Source organism: Pseudoliparis swirei, chromosome 7, assembly GCF_029220125.1.
Source record: "Pseudoliparis swirei isolate HS2019 ecotype Mariana Trench chromosome 7, NWPU_hadal_v1, whole genome shotgun sequence".
NCBI classification, from domain to species: domain Eukaryota; kingdom Metazoa; phylum Chordata; class Actinopteri; order Perciformes; family Liparidae; genus Pseudoliparis; species Pseudoliparis swirei.
The window spans coordinates 13,647,255-13,672,174 of record NC_079394.1 but is presented as its reverse complement, the minus strand read 5'-3'; the positions used below and the strand labels follow the sequence as shown (position 1 = coordinate 13,672,174).

Below are 24,920 nucleotides of genomic sequence, written 5' to 3'. Positions count from 1 at the left end.
ATTAACCTGAGAACAAACATGAAGAAATTCATCGCAGCATAAAATTTTTCTGTCGATGACAAAAATCATCGTTCTGAAGTTTCTGATCACAACGATAAACATACAAAAAAGTTATGAATAGAACCTAGTCGAACATGAATAACGTATAGAATATAGTAGATAGTAAGTACATTGACTAAAGTACTGCCTTTAAGTTTTTAAGAGTACTTTCAGTTTTCAATTCAATTCAGTTTATTTGTATAGCCCATTTTCACAAATTACAAATTGTTCTCAGAGTGCTTTTCAATCTGTACACATAGACATCCCTGCCCCAAAACCTCACATCGGACCAGGAAAAACTCCCAAATAACCCTTCAGGGGGGAAAAAAGGAAGAAACCTTCAGGAGAGCAACAGAGGAGGATCCCTCTCCAGGATGGACAGGTGCAATAGATGTAATGTGTACAGAAGGACAGAGTTAGAGTTAAAACACATTCAATGAATATGACAGAGTGTATGAATAGCTCGTAGTAGGCATATTCCACGATGGAGACCTCCACGATCCATCAGGAAGATGGAGGTAGGGGTGGAGGGATTTTCTGCTGTATTAGAGGTCAATATTTGCTCCATTAATTCGATGCACTTTATAAATGTCGATAAAGAAATGTCGCGTCGGTGGAGGCCCGTTCGTCCTATGTTCTCCTCCGGCCCTGAACGCCCCGTGACGCGCCGGACAGCTGCATGTGGGCGGGGCTTCGTGTTGCTCAACATGGCTGCGCCCTGCTCGGATCAACAGGTCTGAAGGTAAACGAGTAAACACGTTAACGCACCGGAGCTACCGGGAGCTACCGGGAGCTACCGGGAGCTACCGGGAGCTACCGGGAGCTACCGGGAGCTAACACAGCCCAGTGGGTAGAACGTTAGCTTAGCATCAGACTGTCAGCTGGTAACCAATGCTAGCTGTTAGCTTAGCTTCAGTAGGAACTTTGTGGACAACTTTAGATAGCTCTGTGACGTCACATTATTACATAACAGTGACGTCACTGACAGAGAGATTACATAACAGTGACACAGTACTTTAACTACTGCCACATGTACTTATACTCAGTGACACAAGTACTAATACCACAGTGTGCAAACTGCAAATACTCTGTTACAAGTACTGCATTTATAAACTACTGGGGTGAAAGAACAGAATGAAAACAATGCGGACCCAGGTGTGTCCTCACCTGGGTCACATGATCATCAGCTTCACGTCTCACCTGTCTGTCTCCAGGTGTCCAATATGTCCAGCCTGCAGAGTATCAGTGAGCTCCTGCTCTCATTGGACAGTCCAGAGCTGCAGGAGGCGGAGCAAGTCAGAGCAGCCATCAATCAGCAGCTAAGCACAGGTGAGTCTCTATCCATCTCTACCTGTGTCTATCCATCTCTACCTGTGTCTATCCATCTCTACCTGTCTCTATCCATCTATACCTGTGTCTATCCATCTCTACCTGTCTCTATCCATCTCTACCTGTCTCTATCCATCTCTACCTGTGTCTATCCATCTCTACCTGTCTCTATCCATCTCTACCTGTGTCTATCCATCTCTACCTGTCTCTATCCATCTCTACCTGTCTCTATCCATCTCTACCTGTGTCTACCTGTCTCTATCCATCTATACCTGTCTCTATCCATCTCTACTTGTCTCTAACCATCTCTACCTGTGTCTACCCATCTCTACCTGTCTCTATCCATCTCTACCTGTCTCTATCCATCTCCACCTGTGTCTATCCATCTCCACCTGTGTCTATCCATCTCTACATGTGTCTACACATCTCTACATGTCTACCCATCTCTACCTGTGTCTATCCATCTCTACCTGTCTCTATCCATCTATACCTGTCTCTATCCATCTCTACCTGTGTCTATCCATCTCTACCTGTGTCTATCCATCTCTACCTGTCTCTATCCATCTCCACCTGTGTCTATCCATCTCCACATGTGTCTACCCATCTCTACATGTGTCTACCCATCTCTACCTGTGTCTATCCTTCTCTACCTGTGTCTACCCTTCTCTCCATGTCTCTACTCTTCTCTACCTGTGTCTACCCTTCTCTACCTGTGTCTACGTGCAGAGATGAGCCCTTTATCAGCACTAAGGTCTAACAGGACCAGATAGAGATGAGTCCTTAAAGCCACATTGCAATTCATTGCGGGTATTGAAACGTGTGGCGTGAGCATGTGTCTGTCCCCCCAGACCGAGGAGGTGCGGTCCTGTCCTCTCTGGTGGACTACTACCTGGACTCGTCCTCCCCTCAGGTGGTGCTCCTCCTCTCCTCCATCAGAGAGCCTCATCACAAGGTCAGCTGACTTCGCATATTGTATAGTATTATGAGATATTGATCTGTTGTTGATGCTCACGACCTCGTTGTGACAGCCGCTGCTGGAGAAGCTGAACGAAGCTCTGAACAGACCTGGATCCAGACTGACTGGTCTGACCCTGCTGGGTCACCTGGTCCGGAACCAGCCCCCCTGGGTCCATCACATCAGCCGCTCGGCTCTGCTGCCGTCGCTGCTGCGCTGCCTCAAGGTACCACAACCATGCTAGTACCAAACTGATGTACTCCGACTACAGCACTGATGTACTACTACAATACTGATGTACTAATACTCAGACGGACTCCGACGTGGTGGTCCTGGTCTCCGGGGTCCTGGTCCTCATCACCCTGCTGCCCATGATCCCTCAGGCCGGGAAGCAGCACATCTACGACTTCTTTGACGTGTTCGGACGCCTCGTTTCCTGGAGCTACAAGAACCCTGGTGACACACACACACACATTGTACTGTCTCTTTAAATGACAGGTCTGAGGTCATGTGTCTTCAGGTTCTGTGCTCTGATTGGCTGTCGTCCCTGCAGGTCATGTGCTCGCGGTCCACATGCTCCACCTCCATGCGGCCGCGTATTCTCTGTTCCACCGGCTCTACGGGATGTTCCCCTGCAGCTTCATCTCCTACCTGAGGCTCCACTACAGCATGAAGGAGAACCTGGACGCCTTCCAGGAGGTCGTCAAGGTCAGGGGGTGGTGGGGGACAGGACTAGGAGAGACCAGGAGAGACTATTTCTTCTGGTGAAATATGAAATTGTCCTGCATTGATAGTTACCATGGAGACACGGATCATGTGACCTGATATAACACACATTACACTTCCTGTTTACATGGAGGAACCCCGAAGTATTGAGGCTGGTCTACTGGTCCCTGAATAACAGACCAGTAGACCAGTTCACAGGTCGACTGGTCCCTGATTAACAGACCAGTAGACCAGGTCTCAGTGGGAGCAGCTGATCTGGTTCACATTTCAGTCAGCAGCAGCTGCTGCATCTCAGATAACATGTTTATGTTCTCAGGACTACTTACCTCTTCAGCTTCATATGGAGGTCTGTGATTGGCTCTGTAGTGAAATGCACCCTGGGAGTTGTAGTTTACGGTGCTCCACTTCAAGTGGAAGAAGTTACCTGAACTCACCTGGAGGCTCCTCCCCCTGTCGCCATTGTTGTTACTGTTTGATTTGAAAGGTGTTTAATACTCTGCTACTGTCTCTCTACCCGTCTGTCTCTCAGCCAATGTTGGAACATGTTAGGGTTCACCCAGAGTTGGTCACAGGGACTCAGGACTATGAACTGGACCCATCCAGGTGAGTCCACAGGTACCAGGTGAACCTGTTCATGTCCTCCATGACATTAACCCTGTGTGTCTCAGGTGGAGGTGTCATGACATTAACCCCGTGTGTCTCAGGTGGAGGTGTCATGACATTAACCCTGTGTGTCTCAGGTGGAGGTGTCATGACATTAACCCTGTGTGTCTCAGGTGGAGGTGTCATGACATTAACCCTGTGTGTCTCAGGTGGAGGTGTCATGACATTAACCCCGTGTGTCTCAGGTGGAGGTGTCATGACATTAACCCCGTGTGTCTCAGGTGGAGGTGTCATGACATTAACCCTGTGTGTCTCAGGTGGAGGTGTCATGACATTAACCCCGTGTGTCTCAGGTGGAGGTGTCATGACATTAACCCTGTGTGTCTCAGGTGGAGGTGTCATGACATTAACCCCGTGTGTCTCAGGTGGAGGTGTCATGACATTAACCCCGTGTGTCTCAGGTGGAGGTGTCATGAGGTCCATGACATCGTGATCGAGTGCTCCAGAGTGTCTCTGGACCCTCTGGAGTCGTCCTGTGAGGAGGACATGTACTCCTCCATCAGAGACCCGCCCCCCTCCCCCCTCCCCCACCTCAACCTCACCTGCAGTCCTATAAACACAGAGAGTGTTAGCAGCTCAGGTAACACACACACACACACACCTGCAGCTCAGGTAACACACACACACTTTCTGATTCATCCTCACTGCTGAATAATTAATGAGATTACCTCTTGAAGGATTAAAAGATATTACCTATTGATCCATGTGATTGACAGGTTGGTCAGTTTGCTCTCAGCTACTCTCTGAAGGTCTGAACAGCTCCTACATCCAGGTGAAGCTCCTCCTTCATGAACTCATTCCTTCTGGCAATATCTCCTTTGTGTATTCCTTCATCAACTCCTCCCTCCTCCCCCCAACTGTGTTTAGGCTGATGTCACATGGAGTCCCTCATCACAATGTGGTTTATCGACGCCCCCTCCTGAACCTGCTGCTACAGGCTCCGCCCCCCCAACCAGCAGGACCGCCTCCATCTCAGGTGAGACAATGTAGACCTTCAGACAATGGAAGACACTGAGAGACAATGCGAGACACTGAGACACAATGTTGTGTGTCCAGGTGTGACATGTCCCTCGTCAGCCTCCTTCCCAGCGACACCACTGACTAAAGAAAACCAAGATGGCGGCCACAACAAGGAGCAGGTGAGCGCAGGAGGATGTAACGCTGACCCCACCGGGAGACTTTTATTGTGAAGGGCTCTCTCTCTGCCTCACAGGTGAAGCTGGTCACGCAGCTTGAGTCGTCCATCCAGCCAATCACAGAGTTGGAGGGAAGTGGTGATGTCATCAATAACATCACAGAAAGTGAGCTTGTATTTCTATTGATCACTTCTTTACTCCTGGTCCTTTCTTGGTTCCCTTCCTTGTCCCCTCCTGGTCCTCAGCAGGTATTGATCTTCATGTTTATCTGTGGTTCTCTGCAGATGTGCAGTCCTCCTCCTCCCAGCCGGCCCTCCTCACCTCCACCCCCCGTCGGGAGGAGCCCTCTCCTCCTGACTCCCTCTGCTTCACCCCCTCTCGCCCCTCCTCCACCACCCAGACGCCAGAGGGAGGCTCCGCCCTCTCCGCTCAGAGCTCTGCCTCTCCGTACGAGCTCCTGTTTGAACTCGCTCTGCCGCGAGCCGCCGCGCTCTTCATCGGGAGGATGACTCAGGTAAAGCCCCGAGCCCCAGGTGAGATCAGTGGGTTAGTCAGGTACACACACACACATATATGTTTATATATATATATATATATACAAAATATATAATATATGAAATAGAGATAGATTGATCATAATATCAACTAATGTTTTTTTTAACAATTTGTAAAATGTTCTCAAATGAAATTGGAGCAATTAGTTATTATTGATTCAAGAAATTATTGATTATTTAATAATTAGTGATGAGGAAACATTCACATCAAACCTGAGAGGATCCAAATATTCTGATCTCCGATTCACCTGCTAGTTAATGCATCGTGTGACCTCTATTTTTAACATGTTAACTGAAGTCAGGGACCAGGACCACTGAGCTCAATCGTTGTGAAAAAGATATCAGTCACAGGGCTCTCAAGTTTTGAAGACAGGCAAGAGCTCCGAGAAGAGTTGTTGACGGGGGGGGGGGGGGGGTGCTAGTGACTTTTTCTTTGCTCAGTCCCGATGCGCGCAGACCAGCGTCGGAATTCTGCGGCGACCGCGATCGACATGTTGAGCACCCCTGCATTAAAACATTATAGAGCCGAGAGTTTTTTTCAGCGTGAGAAATACGATGTGTGGCGGGAGTGTGTGAGTTAAGACCGAAATGCGAGCCCTGATACCAGAAGTGACGTAACTTGACCAGGACATTCATTTATGCTTCTGGTCCTGTATTGGCCAATATGGGTTGGTAGGCCTACACCAAGCCAATATATCAATATATACACGTGACTCTTTTAGTTTTTAAAAGATGCTGTATGATTGTAAATCAGCTAAATGTAATGTAATGTTTTGTAATTTGGATCAATAGAATGAATATCTGTTGTTGAAAGTTTGAGATAGGACTGTTATCTAAACAATCAAAGGCATGGCTGATTCTGTAAAAGTTAAATAATACAGTAGATTGAAGTGATTTCAGACTGCTTCCTTTCGTTGATGAATATGCTGTTTCCTGTAGGAAGTGCTGCAGAAAGCTGAGAAGGGAGGAGGAGTAGTAGGAGGAGGAGGAGGAGGAGGAGGAGAGGAGGAGCAGACCTCCATCTCTCCTTTGGAGGTTCTGGATCAGCTGATTGTTCACGGACACGACGCCCATCAACACCTGGGCAGGAGGTGAGACTGACCAAGTTCACCTGAGGCTATGTCCAACTGAGGCGAAATCTACTTAAAGTGTGTGTGTGTGTGTGTGTTTTTCTGTCAGGTTGTCAGCAGTGAATAAGTCCGTGGATCGGAGTAATTTTGGAGGTAAACAGCAGAGCATGAAAACTAAAGGTACCAGAAACTAACAGTGATGAGACTCAATGAATTAATAATTTAATCTCATTAACGTCACTAACATGCTTAATGTAATGAACATAATGTCCAATGTACATTATGTTAATGACTTTAATCACGTTTATGAGGTGTATAATGTGAATGATGTAATGTACATCATTAATGTCATTAACAGTTGTAATCTAATCTAATAGTATGCATTCATTAACATTATACACCTCATTAACATTATTCACTTCATTAATATTATTCATTTCATTAACATAATGTACCTCATTAACATTATCCGTCTAATTAACAGTATACCGTTCATTAACGTAATGCACATCATTAACATTGTAGTGGCACTCCGTATACTTCTGGGTCTTCTGTACCACACTTTTCAGATCAGTCTTAAAAGCTATTAATTGACACACGAGTGAGACAAGTAGTTCTTCCATATAAAATTATGTTTACTAAAAAACGTAGAGTACATGTTCACACGGTCAAAAAACGATGTCGCTTCCAACAGCTCTGAGCTCAAACACGACTGACAGTCCAACACGCAGGTGTTATACTGACGTGACGTCATCTGATTGGAAGCTTACATTCTGACAAATTATTCAGCTTTCAAATACAATACTAAATTATATATGTTGACCTAAACATTCTTTCAAATCATAATGAAAAAGATTTATCCTTAGTTACCTTTTTAAATCTTTTTAAACTAAATTATTATAACAAATAAAATCATGCATTTGGCTCTTACAAACATTATTCACCTCATTAACATTATTCACATCATTTATTTCATTAACATTATGCACCTCATTTAGATGATTAATGTCATTAACATGATTCATCTCATTAACATGATTCACCTCATCAGGCCCCGCCCAGGGGGAGGAGCTTCAGTCACTGAGGAGTCAGCTGTTATTGGTCCACAGTCAGCTGCAGTACGAGCGGTTCAAACGCCAGCAGCACGCCGTCAGGAACCGCCGTCTGCTGCGGAGAGTCATCAACGGCACAGCATTGGAGGAGCACGCTGTCGCCATGGTAACGTACCTCAACACGCGCCTCATGAGCACGTCGTCGTGCAGCGTGGAGTCGTGACCTCTACATGTGGACTTCTTACAGAAGGGTCAGCTGAGCGTTCAGGACGAGGAGATCCGCTCTCTGAAGTCCAGCCTGCAGGACGAACACAGACGACACACACACCTGCAGCACGACGCACACACACACACAACCCAGCTGCACACACACAACCAGCTGCTGCTGCTGCAGCAACAGGACGAGCAGAGAGACAAGCTGAGGCTCAAGGTGCTACACACTGTACACACAGACTCACAACGTCAAGTTTGACTGTTTAAAACTACCTGTGCTGGAATTGACTGTTGCAGAGCGAGCTCCAGGAGTGTCAGAACAGGTTAAGAGACCTGGAGGCGGAGCTTCAGAAGGCCAACAACAAGTCTTACAATGCAGAACACCAGCTGACACAGCTGTCACTCAAGGTGAGCCCAGCTGCTGTAAACAGGAAGTCATCATATGTCTGTAGTCCAACAGGAAGTCATCATGAGTCTCTGTGTGTGGGTTTGTGTGTCTCTGTGTGTGTGTGTGTGTGTGTGTCTACAGTTGTGTAGCAGTGAGCAGCTGCAGCAGCAGATCTTCCTGTTGAACCAGCAGCTCGTTCTGCTGAGAGAAACTAACAAAGCTCTGAGTGAACATCTGGAAGGAGGACACACACACCAGGACACGGTAAGGACACACACACACAGAATGGGACACAGTGAGGACACACACACACACTAGGACACGGTGAGGACACCCCCACATACACACAAAACGGGACACAGTGAGGACACACATTCTCACACACACACACACACTCAAACACACACACGTGCTCCACATAATAAAAGTAGAGAATCATGAAATGGGTGATTGGTGTGGCGTTCAGGGACCACCTTGTTCCTCTCAGTGCTCAGTCAGTGTGTGTATGTGTTGGTCAGGAGGAGGCCATGCTGCAGTGCAGTCTGGGTCATGAGTTCCAGCGGCTGAAGGACAGTGACGTTCAGCAGAGACAGAAGCTGGAAGCAGCCAATCACAGGACGGCAGAGCTGGAGGACCAGCTGGCCAAGAAGGACCAGCTGGTCCTGGACCAGAAAAAGCTCCTGGAGGACACCAAGACCCAGAGCAGGTAAGGGCCCTGCAGTCAGATCTAGTCGTGTGATGGGAAACGGGAAGGTCCGGAGGACAGGTGGGTGGCCCCCTGTCCTCAGGTGAGCGGCCCCCTGTTTGACCGCCTGTGTTTCAGAGGCGAGCTGGCGGCCTGTGAGAGCCGCTGTGAGGCTTTGAGGAGAGTCACCCAGACGCTTCAGACGGAGACGCTTCACCTGTACAGCCAGATCCACCTGGAGGCGCACAGCCGGCCTCAGGACTTTAGGTAAACTAGAATGATGATGTCAGTGATGATGTCTTTGATGATGTCAGTGATGATGTCATCTCTCTCGCCTTCAGGCCAAACAATGCCAGCGTTGCTGTACCAGCTCCTCAGGGCCACAAGCCCCGCCCCTTCTCTTCTTCTGCTGGTATAGTAAACGGAGCTGCGGCGACCTTCTCCACCTCCCCTCTGCACCTCCTCTGCTGCTCCTCCTCCCCCATGAACCTCTTCTCCTGCTCCTCCTCCCCCCTGGCTGTCGGCTCCTTCCTGGAGCAGCGTGCACGGCAGCTGTTCAGACCGACCAATCACAGCCAGGAGGAAGGGGATGAAGAGGGGGAGGAGGAGGATGGGGACGAGGAGAACGAGGAGCAGGAAGAAGAGGAGGAGGAGCAGAAGGCCCAGCCAGGTAGCCCTCCTCTGTGTCAAGAAGCAGAGATCCTCCTTGCAGGGAGTCCTCAGCCGGAGCCCTCCAGCCGGACGCGAGTTCACAGCCAGACCTCCAGCCGGACCTCCTCTGGACCTCCAGCACCTCCTGCAGACCTGACGCTCGCTGTCCGGCAGAGGAGGCACGAGCTCAGCATCATGGATTACGATGAGACGCTGCACGAGTAGTGGGGGGGGGGGATGATGGTGTTGAGTCAGATGGAGGTGGAGATAAAGGCTTGGCTAACTAGTTCAGGACCTTCAGTCGCCTCCGATAAGGAAATCATAAACCTTATGAAAACTCAGTGATCATTAAATAAAACATTTAGGCTCTTTTAATGTGAAGCTTGAGCAAACGGCTAACATGCTATGCTACGTGCTTTGTTTGAAGTTTATTGAATCAATAAATTCAGAATAAAACTTTGTCCAAACTTTGACTGGTTTTGCTAAAATTAGCTTTACACTTATGTTGGATTACAGGTCCACTGCAGAGACAGGTCCAGGATGGGGTCTGAGTTGCGTCAGAGATAAACAAATAAAACGTGTAAAACCTCTTTAATCAGACTAATTATTGATGTCATATTGTTGAATATGAAAGACAAGGAGCAAACAACATATACAGGAGGGTAGGGTACAGGAGTGAGTCATGGATGATTTGTCCTAGTGGAAGGATGTAGATGATGATGATTGGCTAGCGAGAGACGGCCAGCTAGTGGTCCAGAAAGTAGACGGTAGCGGTGGAGAGCAGGTGCAACAGGTACTCAAAACAATCCAAGACGAAGAGTTTGCATAAACATTCAAAACAGAAGGATGGCTATTGAAATGAATTACACTATTAAATTAAATTAAAATTAATGAAATTTATGTTCAATTGTAAATAAGGTAGAAAATCAAACGAGTGTCTATAAAAGCATTATTAGTATTAGTATTATTAAAAATGGTCCCAGGCGGAGCGGCGTCAACTCATCAGAATATTAAACCATATTGTTTATCTGCCGCAGTCACATGGCTCTTATTGTGAAAACCGGAAGCACTCACAAAATTGTACGATAACTTGGCCGGGTATTTCTGCTTCCGGTAGTTAAAACGGAACGGATGTGGCAGTTGCTAGGCGACGCCAGCAGAGACTCGCTGAAGACGTAGTTCCCTCAGCAACGAGCAACAGGTGAGACGGTCCGTTAATTATCCACTTAAATGTTATAACATGACGTCATGTCGTGAAACTAAACATAAAATGCCGTGATTTAGCCGCTCTGGTCCTGGTCCGGGTCCTGGTCCCGGTCCTGGTCCCAGTTCTGTCCTAAACAATAAGATGTCACGCTTCAACAACAATTCCATAAAAGCTCCTTAATTTCCATTTCAGTGAATATTATCACCTGTCAATCACGGGTAACAACCGCTGACGCAATATGCACACACGTTGTTTATTACAGAGTTCAATATCAGGATTATATTATTATTGTTATGATTGTGATTGAAGCTGTAAAAGCAAAAAACAAATGATTGAAAAGATGATGCAAAGCTTTATTTAAAACAATGAGAGCAATACAAAAATAAAGATTAAGTTAAAAACCAGGACACAAATAACATTTAAAATCATCATCTTCATCGTCCCTCACATGACACCAAGAAGCCCCCGGGGGTGGGGCAGGTTCTCTTCTTTACTTTTAATGAAGGACATGATCAGAAGTTTAGGAGTTGGCATCCAGACATGTGATGTGTTCAAGGTCCACAGGGAAAAGCAGCACCTCCTGATGGATGAGACAGTGAAACCTCTGAGGGTTCCTCCTCACATGGCCGAGTACGCCGACAAGCACGACGTGTTCCACCTGCTGCAGGTAAGAAAGACCTGCAGCAGAGCTCCAACAGGAGGACCACGAAGTCTGAGTCTGAATGTGTGTGTGTGTGTGTGTGTGTGCGTGTGCGTGTGTGTGTGTGTGTGTGTGTGTGTCACAGAGCATGCTGTCCAGCCTCCTGGTGGACCAGCCTGATGATCCCATTGGTCACCTGACCCGCCTGCTGCAGAGGACCAATGTGGACAGTAAGTCTCCTCTCCAGCAGGTGTAGGGCGTTCTCCAGCCACCAGGTGAAGCTGTGACTCCACTTCCTGTCTGTCCTGAGTCTTAATGGAGAATATTGATTGTGTAGTTCTACATGCTCCCAGTTGAAGTCCGAGACATTGAACGTGTCTGTCAGTCCCCAGGGTCCTGGTGCTCGGCCCTCCAGCTGTTGGTAAACACACAGTGGTGAGTGAGTGATGTCATCATCACACCACGATGTCATCATCACACTTCCTTCATCTCTTCTTCTGTGGTGCTTCTTGTCGTCCTTCAGGCCACAAAGCTGAGTGCTGAGCTGAGAGCCATCCATGTGACCACAGAGAGTCTACTGCAGGACCAATCAGAGCACAGCATCCAGGTACACACAAACACACAGAGCAGGTACACACACACACACACACACAGGCTATAGTTGTGTGGGTTTCATCACAGCTGAATAGAAACAATGTGACCTCTGACCTCTGTGATGTCATGTAAACATCTGAAACACCAAGTCTCCAACATTTTGAAACACACACACGTGTGTTTAAGTAAATGTGTGTGTGTGTGTGTGTGTTTGTGTGTGTTCAGGAGCTTCCTACTGATCAGCTGGTCGGACAGATTCAACAGAGACTAAATGAGATTGACTGCTTCAACAGAGTAAGATATCTGTATAACAGAGTACTCTGTTATTAGTGTGTATTAGTACTCTGTTATCAGTGTGTTATTAGTACTGTGTACTGCTGGTGGTGGAGATGGAGGTGTTTTAGTGATGGAGCTCAGACTCTGATCTGATTGGTCCTCTGGTCGCTGTCGGACTACAATTCCCAGCAGGCCGAGCGTCTCCTAGAGACCTGCTGAGCATCACATCCTGTGTCCTGTCATCGCTGTGTTCAGTTGTGTAGTGTGTAGTGTGTAGTGTGTAGTAAACCAGCGTTCAGCTTTCGTCTTTTCATCTAATCTAGACAAACAGCTTCTTTCAGCCCCCAGCGTTTAGCTTTTTGTGTGTGTGTGTGTGTGTGTGTGTGTGTGTGTACGCGCATGTGTGTGTGTCTGTGTCCATTTGTCAGTCTGTTGTTGGCTGCAGGCTAGTCTCACACACAGCAGCATTGTCTTCTTCCTCTGTCTGTCAGTGTGAATGGAGGAAAGGGAAATGATTGACAGCTCCCATCACCACCCGCCTCCTCCTGTCACTTTAAATACTTAACCTCTCTGTCTGTCTGTCTTTCTGTCTCTCTGTCTGTCTGTCTCTCTGTCTCTCTGTCTGTCTGTCTGTCTTTCTGTCTCTCTGTCTCTCTGTCTCTCTGTCTCTCTGTCTGTCTGTCTGTCTGTCTGTCTCTCTGTCTGTCTCTCTGTCTCTCTGTCTGTCTCTCTGTCTGTCTGTCTCTCTGTCTCTCTGTCTGTCTCAAGTCTTCTTCGAAACAGCATGATGTTCATTTAGTAATTTTGGTAATCAAGAGTCTAACAGACCATAAAGCAGGGGACGCTTTAGGGGCGGGGCTACAAGGTGATTGACAGGTCTCCACATGAGTCAGTCCAGGAATGTTCACTTCCTGTTCTCTGGTTCCAAAGCATGACGAGTCGAGCGGCTGTGGTTCAGTGGTTTACAGGTCAATCAGCGGATCGGCGGTTCGATCTCCGGCTGTGCTAGCCCTGGTCCATGTGCCCTTGAGCAAGGCACTGAACCCTGAACCTGACCTGGTTTATTAATCGGAGAACTAAACGTTACCTAACCATTTTGTGTGTTTGTGTGTGTGTGTCACAGGGCTGGGTGCTGGAGGGCTTCCCTCAGACTCGCCTGCAGGCTCTGAGTCTCCAGCAGGCCGGAGTTATCCCTGAACATGTTGGTGAGAACTAACTGTGACTTCCTGTTCACCAATCTGTGTCGACCAATCAGAAGGATGGAACGGGACCTTCCTGAGACTCCATCCACTCATATGTTCTCAATGACAACCATCTCGCCCAAAAACACAGACCACAATGTGTGTGTGTGTGTGTGTAGTGCTGCTGCAGGCTCCTGATGACGTGCTCTCTCAGAGGGATCAGGGTAAGCTGGTGGACCCGCTGACTGGAGGTGAGTCCGGTTCACTACGAGCTGTGTGTTGACTCCAGAGGGTTCAACAGGAAGTAGTTGGTCACCATCATTTCCTGTCTACAGACGCGTACCATGAGACCTTTGTGTTGCCGCCCCACCGCTCCGTGGCTCGCCGTTTGGAGGCGCCCAGTCCGCCAGAGGGGCAGCGAGAGGCTGAGCTGCAGCGCCACCGCTCCGAGGTCACAGGTCTGAGCTCGGCCTATCAGCACGTCCTGAAGGTTGTCAACGCCGACCAACCACACGCTGACGTCTACCAGCAAGGTACACACACACACACACATATCCCCGTGGAGTTCTCATGCAGGGTCGTAATGTGGTGTGTGTGTGTGTGTGTGTGTGTGTGTGTGTCTCAGTGCTGGCGTTCGTCCGGACTCGCCGTCGCTGCAGAACTCCCAGAATCCTCCTGTTGGGTCCTCCGGGGTCCGGGAAGAGTCATCAGGCCGGACTGTTGGCACACAAGTACAAGATGGTGGATGGTAAGCCCCCCCCCCCAGATCATGAGTACTTCTGTTCACATGACATCTATTGTGTTCATCTGGTCACATGACGTCTATTGTTCATCTGGTCACATGATATTGGGCGAGACAACATGAAGTGAATTGAATGATTAATGATGACCTCATCTCCATCACATCTCATGTCTCCCGTCAGTGAGCTGTGGTCGGCTGCTGAGGTCTGTAGCAGCTGATGGTTCAGCTCTGGGAGAAGAGATCCAATCATACCTAGATGGTGGGAGGCCAGGTAAACACACACACACACACACACACACACACACCTGGCAGCTTCCTCTGTGTTCTCTGGAAACACAGCGTGGTGTTGTCAGACTGACACATGCAGAAAAGCTTCATACATCTTATACATCTTCATACAATTCTTCTACTGGTCATTAAATATTAATGGAGCTGCTGGTTCAGTTCCAGACTCCCTGGTGCTGCAGGTTCTGGAGGAACGTCTGAGCCGACTTGACTGTAGCCACAGAGGCTGGATCCTCCACGGCTTCCCCCGAGACCTGCAGCAGGCCAAGAGCCTGCAGGAGTCACACCCGCCCAACAGGTCCTCATGCCTACTGTGTGACCTTTGTATGACCTGTATAATGACCTGTGTGACCTCTATAATGACCTTCATGTGACCTCTATATGACCTCAATGATGACCTGTGACCTCTCTCTCAGTGTGTTCTTCCTGGAGTGTACCAGTGAGGTGTGTGTGGAGAGACTCACTCTGAGAGCTACAGACCCCGTCAGTGGAGAGAAGTCAGTGAACCGCCTCACTGGCTCAACATTCAAATACACATTATATATATATATAAACTGTATACATATATACTCTTATATACACTAATATATATATAAACACTATATAATATACACTTAGATATATATACATATATATATACATAAAAACACTGTATATATATGTATATACATATAAATGTATTCACACATATCTAACTGCAGGTTCCACGCTGTGACTCGACCGGCTCCGAGCTCTGAGGTCCAGAACAGACTGAAGACCAGACCAGAAGACCACACACACTCTGTCACACACACACTGAATCAGCACAGGGTACACACTGCTGGTCTACAGGTACACACACACACACACCACACTTCATGTTTCTTATATCCTCATATATCACCATCACCCTGTATCATTCCGTGTGTGTGTGTGTGTCTGTCTGTCTGTGTGTACACAGTGTTTGTTTCCTCATGCAGGGCGTATCGATGCTGATCAGGATCCTCACTCTGTGTTTGAGTCTCTGGAGAGCAAACTGACCGCTGACTGACACTCAGTGACATGGGGCTTCTGGGTAACGGAGTCCTCAGATCCCCTATGCAGTGTGCGTATGTGTGTGTGTGTGTGTGTGTGTGTGTGTGTGTGGCCTCAGGCTAACTCCTCAGAGCTGTTTTGTTATTTTTGTGAAAAACAGAAAATAAAAGAGAAACGAAATATTGAGAAACGTTGATTTGAGTCGTCATAGAAACATGAAATACATGTTTGTGTGTGCTGTAGACAGCAGATGTCTCTCTCTCTCAGCCCTGCATGATGAAGACCTGGTTGCTCCTTGTCTTGATTGACAGCTGCTTTCCTCTTCAAAGGGACTATAATTAATCCTGCGAGCGTCTGTTTGAGTCCCAGTGGCCCGCCTCCTGACTGACGGCTCTATTTTAAGTATTCCTGTCGACAACAGGAAGCGGAGCACGAGGGAAATGGGACGTGACGGCTGCTGATGACCAGAACCGGGTCCCTGTCATTCCTGGTCCAGAATTGGGATCCTTGTTTATGGCTGAAGGTCTCATGATCCTCAGGTCTTCATTCAGACTGCTGTAAAGTTATTGAATCAGTAAGAAGTTATTGAATCAATAAATAGTGATTGAATTAATAACATGGTAGTGACCCCGTGTCAGGAACGTTACGAGACGTTATCTTGCTTATTGCTGTTTAGTACACAGGCTGCTGTGGGCGGAGCCTATAATACAAGGCTACTGTGGGCGGAGCCTACGTCAAACAACAATTAACGCTCTAAATGTCAACTGTTCGCCGCTGGCTACCGGTCTAACTCTCAACAGGTAGCCTGTGTTCCCCGTGTCTCTGGTGGAACATCTATGACATCACATGTCACTCAGTCTGTTACCATAATGTTAATAACAAAGTTATTGAATCATTAATAATGTTAATAACACGGTTGTTGAATCATTGCTAAAGTCACAATGAGCTCATGTTTCCTGTCTAATGTTCAACAATCAGATTTAAGGATTATTTTACTATTTCACATAAAAAAGTAATATCAGAAACACATGTAACACTACATGTAATAAAGTAATAATGTATTAATGAATGTATTAATAAAGTGAATCTGCTGAATCACTTGTTTATGTTTAATGAGCCTGGTTAATTATACCTGAGTATTTATTTGATTATTGTTCCTTCTCAATATTCATTTAGATTTCTACCTTCATTCATGTATCTACATGTCAACTTTATTCCTCTGCAGAACAATTAATAAACTCTGTTATTGACATATAACTGAATTTTGCAGAGCAATTATTTCCGATCACCCTTTCAAAATAAAATGTGAAACTAGTGCGCATGTCCACAAAATCAGCTGTGAAGAAGGCGGGGCTTCCGTGACAAACCAGGAAGAGATTCACACGCGCGCTTGTTTCTTTCTCAGAGTTTCAAGTGAGTTAACGTTCCATTTCTCTCGTTCTGCGTGTTTTCTGCTGCGCGCGTGCTCACGCGCTCGCACACACACGTGGTTGTGTGATCCTAACTATGCTAAACATGTGTCTACACACACATACGTGGCTATGTGGCGCTAACTGCCTCACACCGGGCTCGCGACAGAGCGGGTCTGGACCGCGTGACCGAGGGACGGTCTGTAGCTACTTCCGGCTCCAGAGCATCTAGAAGTGACTTCTGTAGAACAGCTCGGGTTAAGTGCTCAAGGACACGTGACTCAGGCTAGCAGAGCTGGGGGTCTTCTCTTTTGTTTCTGCTCTTCAATAACTTGAGTGGTGTGATGATCAGCTGTTTGTTTTTCTCCTACCTGGCTGCTGTGATCAGGGTGTGCAGGTGACGATGTCATCAGCAGACGACCAGCTGTCTCTGAATATCTGCACCAGCGTCTCATCCTCTTCCTCCAGGAGGAAGCCTCCCACTTCTCAGCAGAGATGGGCCATGGTGAGTAATCAATAACCGGATCAGTGATTTATCAATAACCCGATCAGTCAGTGAGTTATCAATAACCTGAGTTTCTGTTGGTCCTCCAGAAGAAACAGAAGGCGGAGAAGAGGAGGAGCGGCTCCTCCAATCAGAGGGTTGATGACTCAGAGGAGGAGGAGGAGGAGGAGGAAGACTCTCAGGTAAACACCAATCAGGTCCTTTGAGATGTTTTAGTCAGCCGATCAGAGAAGAAGAAGAAGAGTTTTGTTTTGAATAATATTGATGTTTGACCTGATGCTTGTTGTCATGGTGATATTCACAGACTGACCAGAGGACACCACAGAAGAAGAAGAGGAGGAGGAAGGAGGCAGTGCAGGCGACGAGGAGCATCCAGACTTCCTCTCTGTTCAAACACAACCCAGAGATCCCAGAGATGCTCAGGTCCTCAGCTGCTCTCTGATTGGTCCACATTCATTTTTGATTATTAATCACCTTCACCTAGCTCCCTCTCGCAGATTGATTATTAATCACCTTCACCTGGCTCCCTCTCTTAGGCCCGTTGTCTCCCAGCTGAAGGAGAAGATCTTCAGCAGTGACTCATTCTCAGACCTGGACCTTCATCCACACCTGGTAACACACACACACACACACACCTGGTAACACACCCACACACCTGGTAACACACACACACACACACCTGGTAACACACCCACACACCTGGTAACACAATCTCTTGTTCTGGCTGTGCTGTGATTTGCTGGTTTCTGGCCACCAGGTGGCGACACTGAACAAAGTCCTGAATGTTTCCACGGTGACCAGGTCAGCACTCACACTCTCACTCACACACACACACACTCACTCATACACTTACTGTGTGTGTGTGTGTCTCTCACTCAGTGTTCAGAAACAGACTATTCCAGTTCTTCTGTCAGGACGAGATGCTGTGGTTCGTTCTCAGACGGGTTCAGGTGAGATCTACTGTGATACTACTACCAGTACTGTGATACTACTACCAGTACCGTGTCTCTACAGGTAAGACCCTGTCCTACGCCATCCCCGTGGTTCAGAGTCTGCAGGCGGTCCAGCAGAAGGTCTGCAGGTCTGATGGTCCCCTGGCCGTCGTCATCGTCCCCACCAGAGAGGTCTGTTAAAGGGACAGTGTCCCCTTTTCTCAACACACACCTGGAGTGTCCTGTTAAAGGGACAGTGTTTAGTCATCAGTGTGGCTAAGCTAACCACATCCTGATCATCCCTGTTCTTCTAAATCTGTCTGTCTGTCCCTCAGCTGGCCCAGCAGACGTTCCAGATCTTCCAGAAGCTCCTGAAGGTAACACGGAGCCTGATGTTTTATTTCTTGTATTTTATTTGTTTAAAGTTCCCTCGTGGATCACAGAGCCTTTATTTTGATCCACTTCCTGCCTGACAATACTGGGCCCGTGAGGGTTTGATCCTAGGGTTTGAGTCTGAGGAAATTACCCACAATTCATAGCAGCGTGAGAATAAACACGGTAAACAAAGAGGAAAAGACAAGTTCAGGTTAATGACATTTACATGTTGATATGGTAACGTGGTACGTTAGTATTCTCAGACCGCCTTCGAGTTTTTGGAGGTCTGAGGTTGTCTGGTCCTGGACCTCAGACCTTGAAGGGGTCTCTGGTCCTGGCCCTCAGTAAACTGTCTTTGTCTGCAGCCGTTCACCTGGATCGTCCCTGGAGTCCTGATGGGAGGAGAGAAGAGGAAGTCAGAGAAGGCCAGGTAAGCTCCTCCTCTAGTCCTCTTTCTCTAGTCCTCCTCTTCCTCTAGTCCTTCTCCTCTAGTCCTCTTTCTCTCGTCCTCCTCTTCCTCTAGTCCTCCTCCTCTCGCCCTCGACTCTAGGACTTCTGTTGAAACTGTTTCTGTGTCTTCAGGCTCCGTAAAGGAATCAACATCCTGGTCTCCACTCCGGGTCGCCTGGTGGACCACATCAAGAACACACTGAGCATCGCCTTCAGCGGCGTGCGCTGGCTGGTCCTGGACGAGGCTGACCGGTAGGTCACCATCATGGGGGAGGAGCTACACTTTCTAGTCACCATGTGGGAGGAGCTACACTTTGTTTCTAGTCACCATGTGGGAGGAGCTACACTTTTTCTAGTCATCATGGGGGAGGAGCTACACTTTGTTTCTTCATCATGACACTGTGTATATATATGTGTGTGTGTGTCAGAACCCTGGATCTGGGCTTTGAGAAGGATCTGACTGTCATACTGAACAGTCTGAACTCTGCTGGTCCGAGCAGACAGAACGTCCTGCTGTCGGCGACTTTAACTCACGGTACAGAAATATTATTATTATATTCAGACCACCTTTTCCTTTTGGTCTATATTTGCTTACATTTAGTCAGATTGTGTCCATTCTGTCTAAAGTTTCTTTAGACGGAACTGGATCACTGTGATGCTTCATAAACATTAATCGCATGTTTAGATAATATGTTTATTTAAAATAATGAATAGATATCATAATATAGAGCCTAACATTATTAATAAGTGTACCATGATGTGTTCAGGTGTCACACGGCTCGCGGGCATTTGTCTTAATGACCCAGTGGACATTCAGGTGTCTGGCCCCGCCTCCTGTGACCTCAGCTCTGCCGTGACCTCTGACCTCAGTGCAGACAGCCAACCGGAGAGCTTCGCTCTGCCCGAGGCTCTGAAGCAGTATGTGCTGCTGGTTCCCAGTAAGCTGCGGCTGGTCTGTCTGGCGGCCTTCATCCTGGACAAGTGCAAGGTAACCCATTACACACTCGTGTATTACATCATTGTTTAAATCTGGCTCAGGTGGTTTTCAGGTTAACCAGATTGTTGTTGTTGTTGCAGTTTTCTCAGAACAACAAACTCATCGTCTTCACCTCGAGCTGCGAGGCAGTCGAGTTCCTGCACGGCCTCTTCACCTCGGTCCTCGCCAGGCCCTCCTCCAATCAGAAGCCTCGGCTCAGCTTCCTTCGTCTCCATGGCAACATGAAGCAGGCGGTAAGACCTCCATGTCCCAAGTTCCTCAGCGCCTCAGCTTTTTCTGAGCCTCAGTCATGGTGCGTTTGTTTCCTCCACCAGGAGCGCTCGGAGGTCTTCCAGCAGTTTTCTGTGTCTCCGTCTGGAGTTCTGCTGTGTACGGTCAGTTCATCGTCATGGTTTCACGTAACTACATGGTCCATTATGGGATGTATCTGTTCTGAAGATGAAGCGTGTGTTTCAGGACGTAGCAGCCAGAGGTCTGGACCTTCCTCAGGTCACCTGGATCATTCAGGTATCCCATAACTATTGACAACGCTAATGTGTCCTGTGTTCCAACATTTCAATGTCGCCATCTTCGTTGTTTTTTTCCGACGCCATTTTGTTTTTAATCCGTTGTCTTCTTTCTTTCCAACCAGAATAACGTAACATGGTCAGACATGTAGGTCGTCCATATTGAACAAAACCAATCACAGTGTAGCATTGCGTGTACTCCTAAAGTACTGTGAGTACGAGTGAACAGACTCCGGTTACTACCTACTGAACCTCAGTGTGTGTTCACAGTACACTCCTCCGACGACTGCGACAGAGTATGTTCATCGAGTCGGTCGGACGGCTCGTATTGGAGGAAGAGGAAGTAGCCTCCTCTTCCTCACTCCTGCTGAGACCGCCTTCATCCCCGAGCTGGCTAATCACAACATCAGGTCTGTTGTAGTACTTTCTCAGTACAGCACAGTAGAGATTACTGCTGATGGTGCTAGTCCAGCATTTATGTTGGTCCACTTACTGGTTTTGACGGTGGGGGCGGGTCTTGTTGTGTTTCAGCCTATCGGAGCTGAAGTTGCAGGACATCCTGTCCAGTCTGATGATGGATGACACCTACAAGGGGCGGGGCAAATACCACAGCAAGGTAAGACTCCTTTGTCCTCTCGGAGCTCCTGCAGCCTCTCGAACCCTTCAGAGAGCTGATACGGCTCTAGAAGGTCTCATGTGGCTTTTCCAGGTATTCAGCTCAAAGTTTTCCAGGAGTCTGTGAGAAGGTAGTCGAGTATGCACGGGTTAGGTTCCAGGAATCTTAAGCACGATTTCATAGATGGTGGAGGGTCTCTCCGTTGGTTCTGGGTACCTTGTGGTTGGGTTTTAACAGTTTGCATCTTTAAGGTTTCTCTTTGAAGAAGCTTGAGGAGCCTTTCAACGGGTTTCCAGGGGTACCAGGAGTTGCTGGGGGTCAGGTACAGGATTTCTAATGGATGTTGGTTACTTCAGGGTATCCCAGGGGTGCGTTTGGAGGTTCCAGGTGTCTTTTGACGGGATATAAAAGGTTTTCTGGTTGAGTGTCAGAGTCCTGGAAGACCATTCCAGGACTAAGACGATTCCCCAGATGCTTGTGGTGTTTTAAATGTGTTCACAGGATTTCAAAAAACTTTTATGGGTTTTCTAAGTCCAAGGGCTTTGTGGTTTTAAGATGGTTCCCAGGGTCATGAGTAGGGTTCCTTTTAGGGCTGCAACTAACGATTATTTTGATAATCGATTAATCTATTGATTATTTTTTCGATTAATCGGATAAAAAAACTGTAATTTTCAGCCCTTTATTCAAAACAGGGTTCGTACGGTCGTGGAAAACCTGGAAAAGTCATGGAATTTTTAAATGGCTATTTCCTTGCCTAGAAAAGTTATTGAAAAAAATAAAATCCCAAAATGTTTGGAAAAGTAATGCAAATGTGTTATATCAGTCGCGCACAATTCCAGGATGCTTTATTTTCATTGGTTGCTGGATTAAATCTTACCCAGATACAACAGATACGTTCTTTTCTGATTGGCTATTGTGTAGCCCATTTCTTTTTTTGATTGGCTGATAAGTGGCACCTCACAGCAGAACTCCAGGGGAGCGCTTGATTCCTTCACGGTGAGGGCAGCGCGGCTCATGTTGGCGCGCTGCGGCACATTAAAACATTAAATAGCCGAGAGTTATTTTTCAGCGTGAGAAATACGATGTGTGGCGGGAGTGAGTAACTTATAACCGAAATGCGTGAGTCTCACGCTCAATGTGTGACACTTGAGAGCCCTGATAACGTCACCCGTAGGCGCACACAGCTCCGTGAATGTCCCTCCAACGACGTGAATGACTTCCGCATCCAGCGCCACGAGAGCAGCAGCCAATTAGATTCATCAACAGCAGAGCAGCTCAGCGCTGATTGGCTCTCACAACGCAGCGTTCCGTCTCTCCTCTCCCTCCGCTCTGGTTTCTCCTGCGCCGCTCTGCGCTCAACTCAACTTTTATTATACTCCGTGACTTATTGAGTGCCGTAATAATCGCGCGACACAACGAATCGATAATGAAATTCGTTGCCAACTATTTTAATAATCGATTTTTATCGATTTTATCGATTCGTTGTTGCAGCCCTAGTTCCTTTTGTCCCCCAGGGTTTAGGCTTTGGCCGTATTTATTCAGGTGTTCTACGGGTCTTTGAAACGTTTCCAGGACTGTTTTAAGGATGTTGGGGTCTTTTAAGGCTCCCACTGGTTTTGGACTGTAGTTCTGAGGGTGGGGGTTCTTAAATGGGTTCTAGTGGACTGCAGTAGATTCACCATGTATCTGTGACTGAAGAGCACCAGAACAAAGACTACAGTATCCCAGTTAGTGGTCTGATGCAGACAGTAAAACAGGAACCAGCTACATGGTTGTGTTGTATAAACCTTTATTTTGATGGATGTATCTCCACCTCTCTGTCTCTCCACCTGTCTGTCTCTCAGGCATCATCTAAAGCTCTGGAGCAGGAGACCAGAGAGAGGGCGACAGTTCTCCAGACGGAGTTTGAGAACTTTGTTCACTTGGATGCTGAGTCGGTGCAGAACGCCAAGAGAGGTATGTGACCCTCCGTATCGGTGATTCCGGGTTGTGACTCACTTCCTGTGTTGACGTGTTACTGTGATGTCATCAGCGCTGCAGTCCTTCCTGCGGGCCTACACCACCTACCCCACCCGCCTCAAACACATCTTCCACATCCGCTCCCTCCACCTGGGACACGCCGCCAAGAGCTTCGGCCTCAGAGACGCACCGCAGGACCTGATCGCCCCCTCGGCCCCCCGGGCACGGACCCACAACAAGAACCAGAACCACAAAAAGGGGACCAGCAGCCGGCCTGCAGGGGCAAAGAGGTACTTGTGTGTGTTCAGTTGTGTAATGGTGGTGTTCTTTGTGATCATTCTTTAGCACAGTTATTGAGCCACATCAAAGGGACAATACCTAATGTTGAGGTTGAGATGCCGTCGTGTAGATAAGATAAATAACATGAGGTCTAGACCTGCTCTATAGGAAATGCCTTCTGTTGTGATCTGGAGCTAGACAACATTAAATGAAACAAAGTGGTGTTGTGTTACGGTTGTCGTGTTACATTGTAGCATTACGGTTGTAGTGTTACGGTTGAATTTGTTTATATTTTTGGGGAGTTTTTCTGTATTTTTGAAGTATTAAAGTTGTATCTTTAACTCGTCTTTAGGCTCAACAATCGCCAGATGCTGCTCTCAGAGTTCTCCAGTGGGTTGGAGGGAGCAGAGTCCAAGAAGAGGAAGAAGAAGAAAAAGGTGCTTGGTCAGTTAGGAGAGGAGGAGGAAGAGTAGGAGGAAGAGGAGGAAAACTACAGATAGCCGACTTGACTCTTTCACTTCATGAAGCGTTTCAGAAAGAGGGAACATTGTCGTTGAGGATCCTCTGTTGCTGCTCTCTGATTGGTCGACAGATGTCCTTACTCTTTAAATATGTTTTTATTGACATTCTTACTTTTTGACTTCCAGGAGAAACAAACTGATGAACTCTTTCTTTGGTTCCTCAGAATAATGTGATGAAGATGAGTTAAATATAAAAACATGTTTTTTACTGTTTGTATTTGATGAAGATTCATTTATCTGTTGGAAAATAAAATATTTTTCTCTCGAAGGCAAAACACTGAAGTCTCACTTTATACTGTTGTAATACTATGATAATACAGTAATATCATAGTAATACAATGATCTTTCATAGTATTACTTTTAGTGAGTACTTAATTCATTAAAATTCTTCTCGTCACCTACAAAGCCTTGATTGGTGATGCACCATCACATCTTAAGGGGCCTGTAGTACTATACTGCCCCACTAGAGAGCGTGTGGTACCATATTGCCCCACTAGAGAGCTGCGCTCACTGAAAGTGGGGCTACTTGTGGTTCCTAGAGTCTGATATGTAGGAGCCTTCAGTTATCAAGCTCCTCTTTTATGGAATCCGCTTCAACCTTCAGTCCTAGAGGCAGACAGTCACCTCATGTAGAGTAGACTGAAGACTTTCCTCTTGATAGTCTTAGTGAGGGCTGAATCAGGTTCACCTGGTCCAGCCCCTAGAGATGCTGCTATAGGCTCATAGGCTGCTGGGGACGTTTTAGATACACTGATCACCTATCTCTACGTTAGAAAAGAAAGTAGTCTACACTTTATTGATCTGTGGGTAACTTCTTCTCTTTGACCAGCCTTAGTTATTAAGGAGCAACTGGGGCTTCAGTGCCTTGCTCAAGGACACTTCAATATTAACTGAGGAGAACAGGGATAGAAACAGGGACCTTGTGTTCTCAGGACGACCACCATGAGCTCCAGCCGACACCACATCTCTTT

At 47.2% G+C, this 24,920-nt stretch overlaps 3 protein-coding genes across 8 annotated transcripts; all 3 read left to right on the top strand.

Moving 5' to 3' along the window:
- The first annotated feature begins 450 nt into the window (after positions 1 to 450).
- Positions 451 to 10,056, top strand: tsc1a (TSC complex subunit 1a). Of its 3 annotated transcripts, none has more exons than XM_056419079.1 (22): positions 451 to 781; positions 1,254 to 1,368; positions 2,217 to 2,320; positions 2,397 to 2,549; positions 2,635 to 2,779; positions 2,877 to 3,031; positions 3,579 to 3,652; positions 4,114 to 4,292; positions 4,429 to 4,484; positions 4,580 to 4,688; positions 4,769 to 4,851; positions 4,926 to 5,013; positions 5,133 to 5,362; positions 6,342 to 6,493; positions 6,582 to 6,625; positions 7,524 to 7,690; positions 7,772 to 7,954; positions 8,035 to 8,145; positions 8,267 to 8,389; positions 8,644 to 8,831; positions 8,949 to 9,077; positions 9,152 to 9,932. In XM_056419079.1, exons 1-22 carry the CDS (start codon positions 719 to 721, stop codon positions 9,684 to 9,686), a joined length of 3,186 nt encoding a protein of 1,061 aa, XP_056275054.1. In that variant the 5' UTR covers positions 451 to 718; the 3' UTR covers positions 9,687 to 9,932. The 3 variants fall into 3 exon arrangements, with proteins under 3 accessions (XP_056275054.1, XP_056275053.1, XP_056275055.1); XM_056419078.1 differs by having other exon boundaries at positions 452 to 781; positions 6,582 to 6,652; XM_056419080.1 differs by lacking the exon at positions 451 to 781 and adding an exon at positions 837 to 885 and having other exon boundaries at positions 6,582 to 6,652; positions 9,152 to 10,056.
- A 99-nt stretch (positions 10,057 to 10,155) lies between these two features.
- Positions 10,156 to 16,657, top strand: ak8 (adenylate kinase 8). 4 transcript variants are annotated; one of them, XM_056419136.1, is made up of 15 exons: positions 10,156 to 10,662; positions 11,233 to 11,335; positions 11,454 to 11,538; positions 11,694 to 11,743; positions 11,832 to 11,915; positions 12,128 to 12,196; positions 13,302 to 13,383; positions 13,539 to 13,610; positions 13,695 to 13,892; positions 13,985 to 14,107; positions 14,283 to 14,372; positions 14,546 to 14,684; positions 14,803 to 14,883; positions 15,088 to 15,217; positions 15,327 to 16,657. In XM_056419136.1, exons 2-15 carry the CDS (start codon positions 11,252 to 11,254, stop codon positions 15,414 to 15,416), a joined length of 1,377 nt encoding a protein of 458 aa, XP_056275111.1. In that variant the 5' UTR covers positions 10,156 to 10,662; positions 11,233 to 11,251; the 3' UTR covers positions 15,417 to 16,657. The 4 variants fall into 4 exon arrangements, with proteins under 4 accessions (XP_056275111.1, XP_056275112.1, XP_056275110.1 ...); XM_056419137.1 differs by having other exon boundaries at positions 11,225 to 11,335; XM_056419135.1 differs by lacking the exon at positions 10,156 to 10,662 and having other exon boundaries at positions 11,059 to 11,335; positions 15,346 to 16,657.
- A 104-nt stretch (positions 16,658 to 16,761) lies between these two features.
- Positions 16,762 to 24,224, top strand: ddx31 (DEAD (Asp-Glu-Ala-Asp) box polypeptide 31). Its single transcript, XM_056419096.1, has 21 exons — positions 16,762 to 16,813; positions 17,198 to 17,314; positions 17,404 to 17,496; positions 17,619 to 17,737; positions 17,851 to 17,926; positions 18,072 to 18,115; positions 18,194 to 18,264; positions 18,329 to 18,438; positions 18,582 to 18,623; positions 18,987 to 19,051; positions 19,204 to 19,323; positions 19,500 to 19,606; positions 19,839 to 20,059; positions 20,149 to 20,301; positions 20,383 to 20,442; positions 20,525 to 20,575; positions 20,845 to 20,984; positions 21,106 to 21,190; positions 23,035 to 23,146; positions 23,223 to 23,439; positions 23,781 to 24,224. Exons 2-21 carry the CDS (start codon positions 17,213 to 17,215, stop codon positions 23,899 to 23,901), a joined length of 2,109 nt encoding a protein of 702 aa, XP_056275071.1. The 5' UTR covers positions 16,762 to 16,813; positions 17,198 to 17,212; the 3' UTR covers positions 23,902 to 24,224.
- The last annotated feature ends 696 nt before the right edge of the window (positions 24,225 to 24,920 follow it).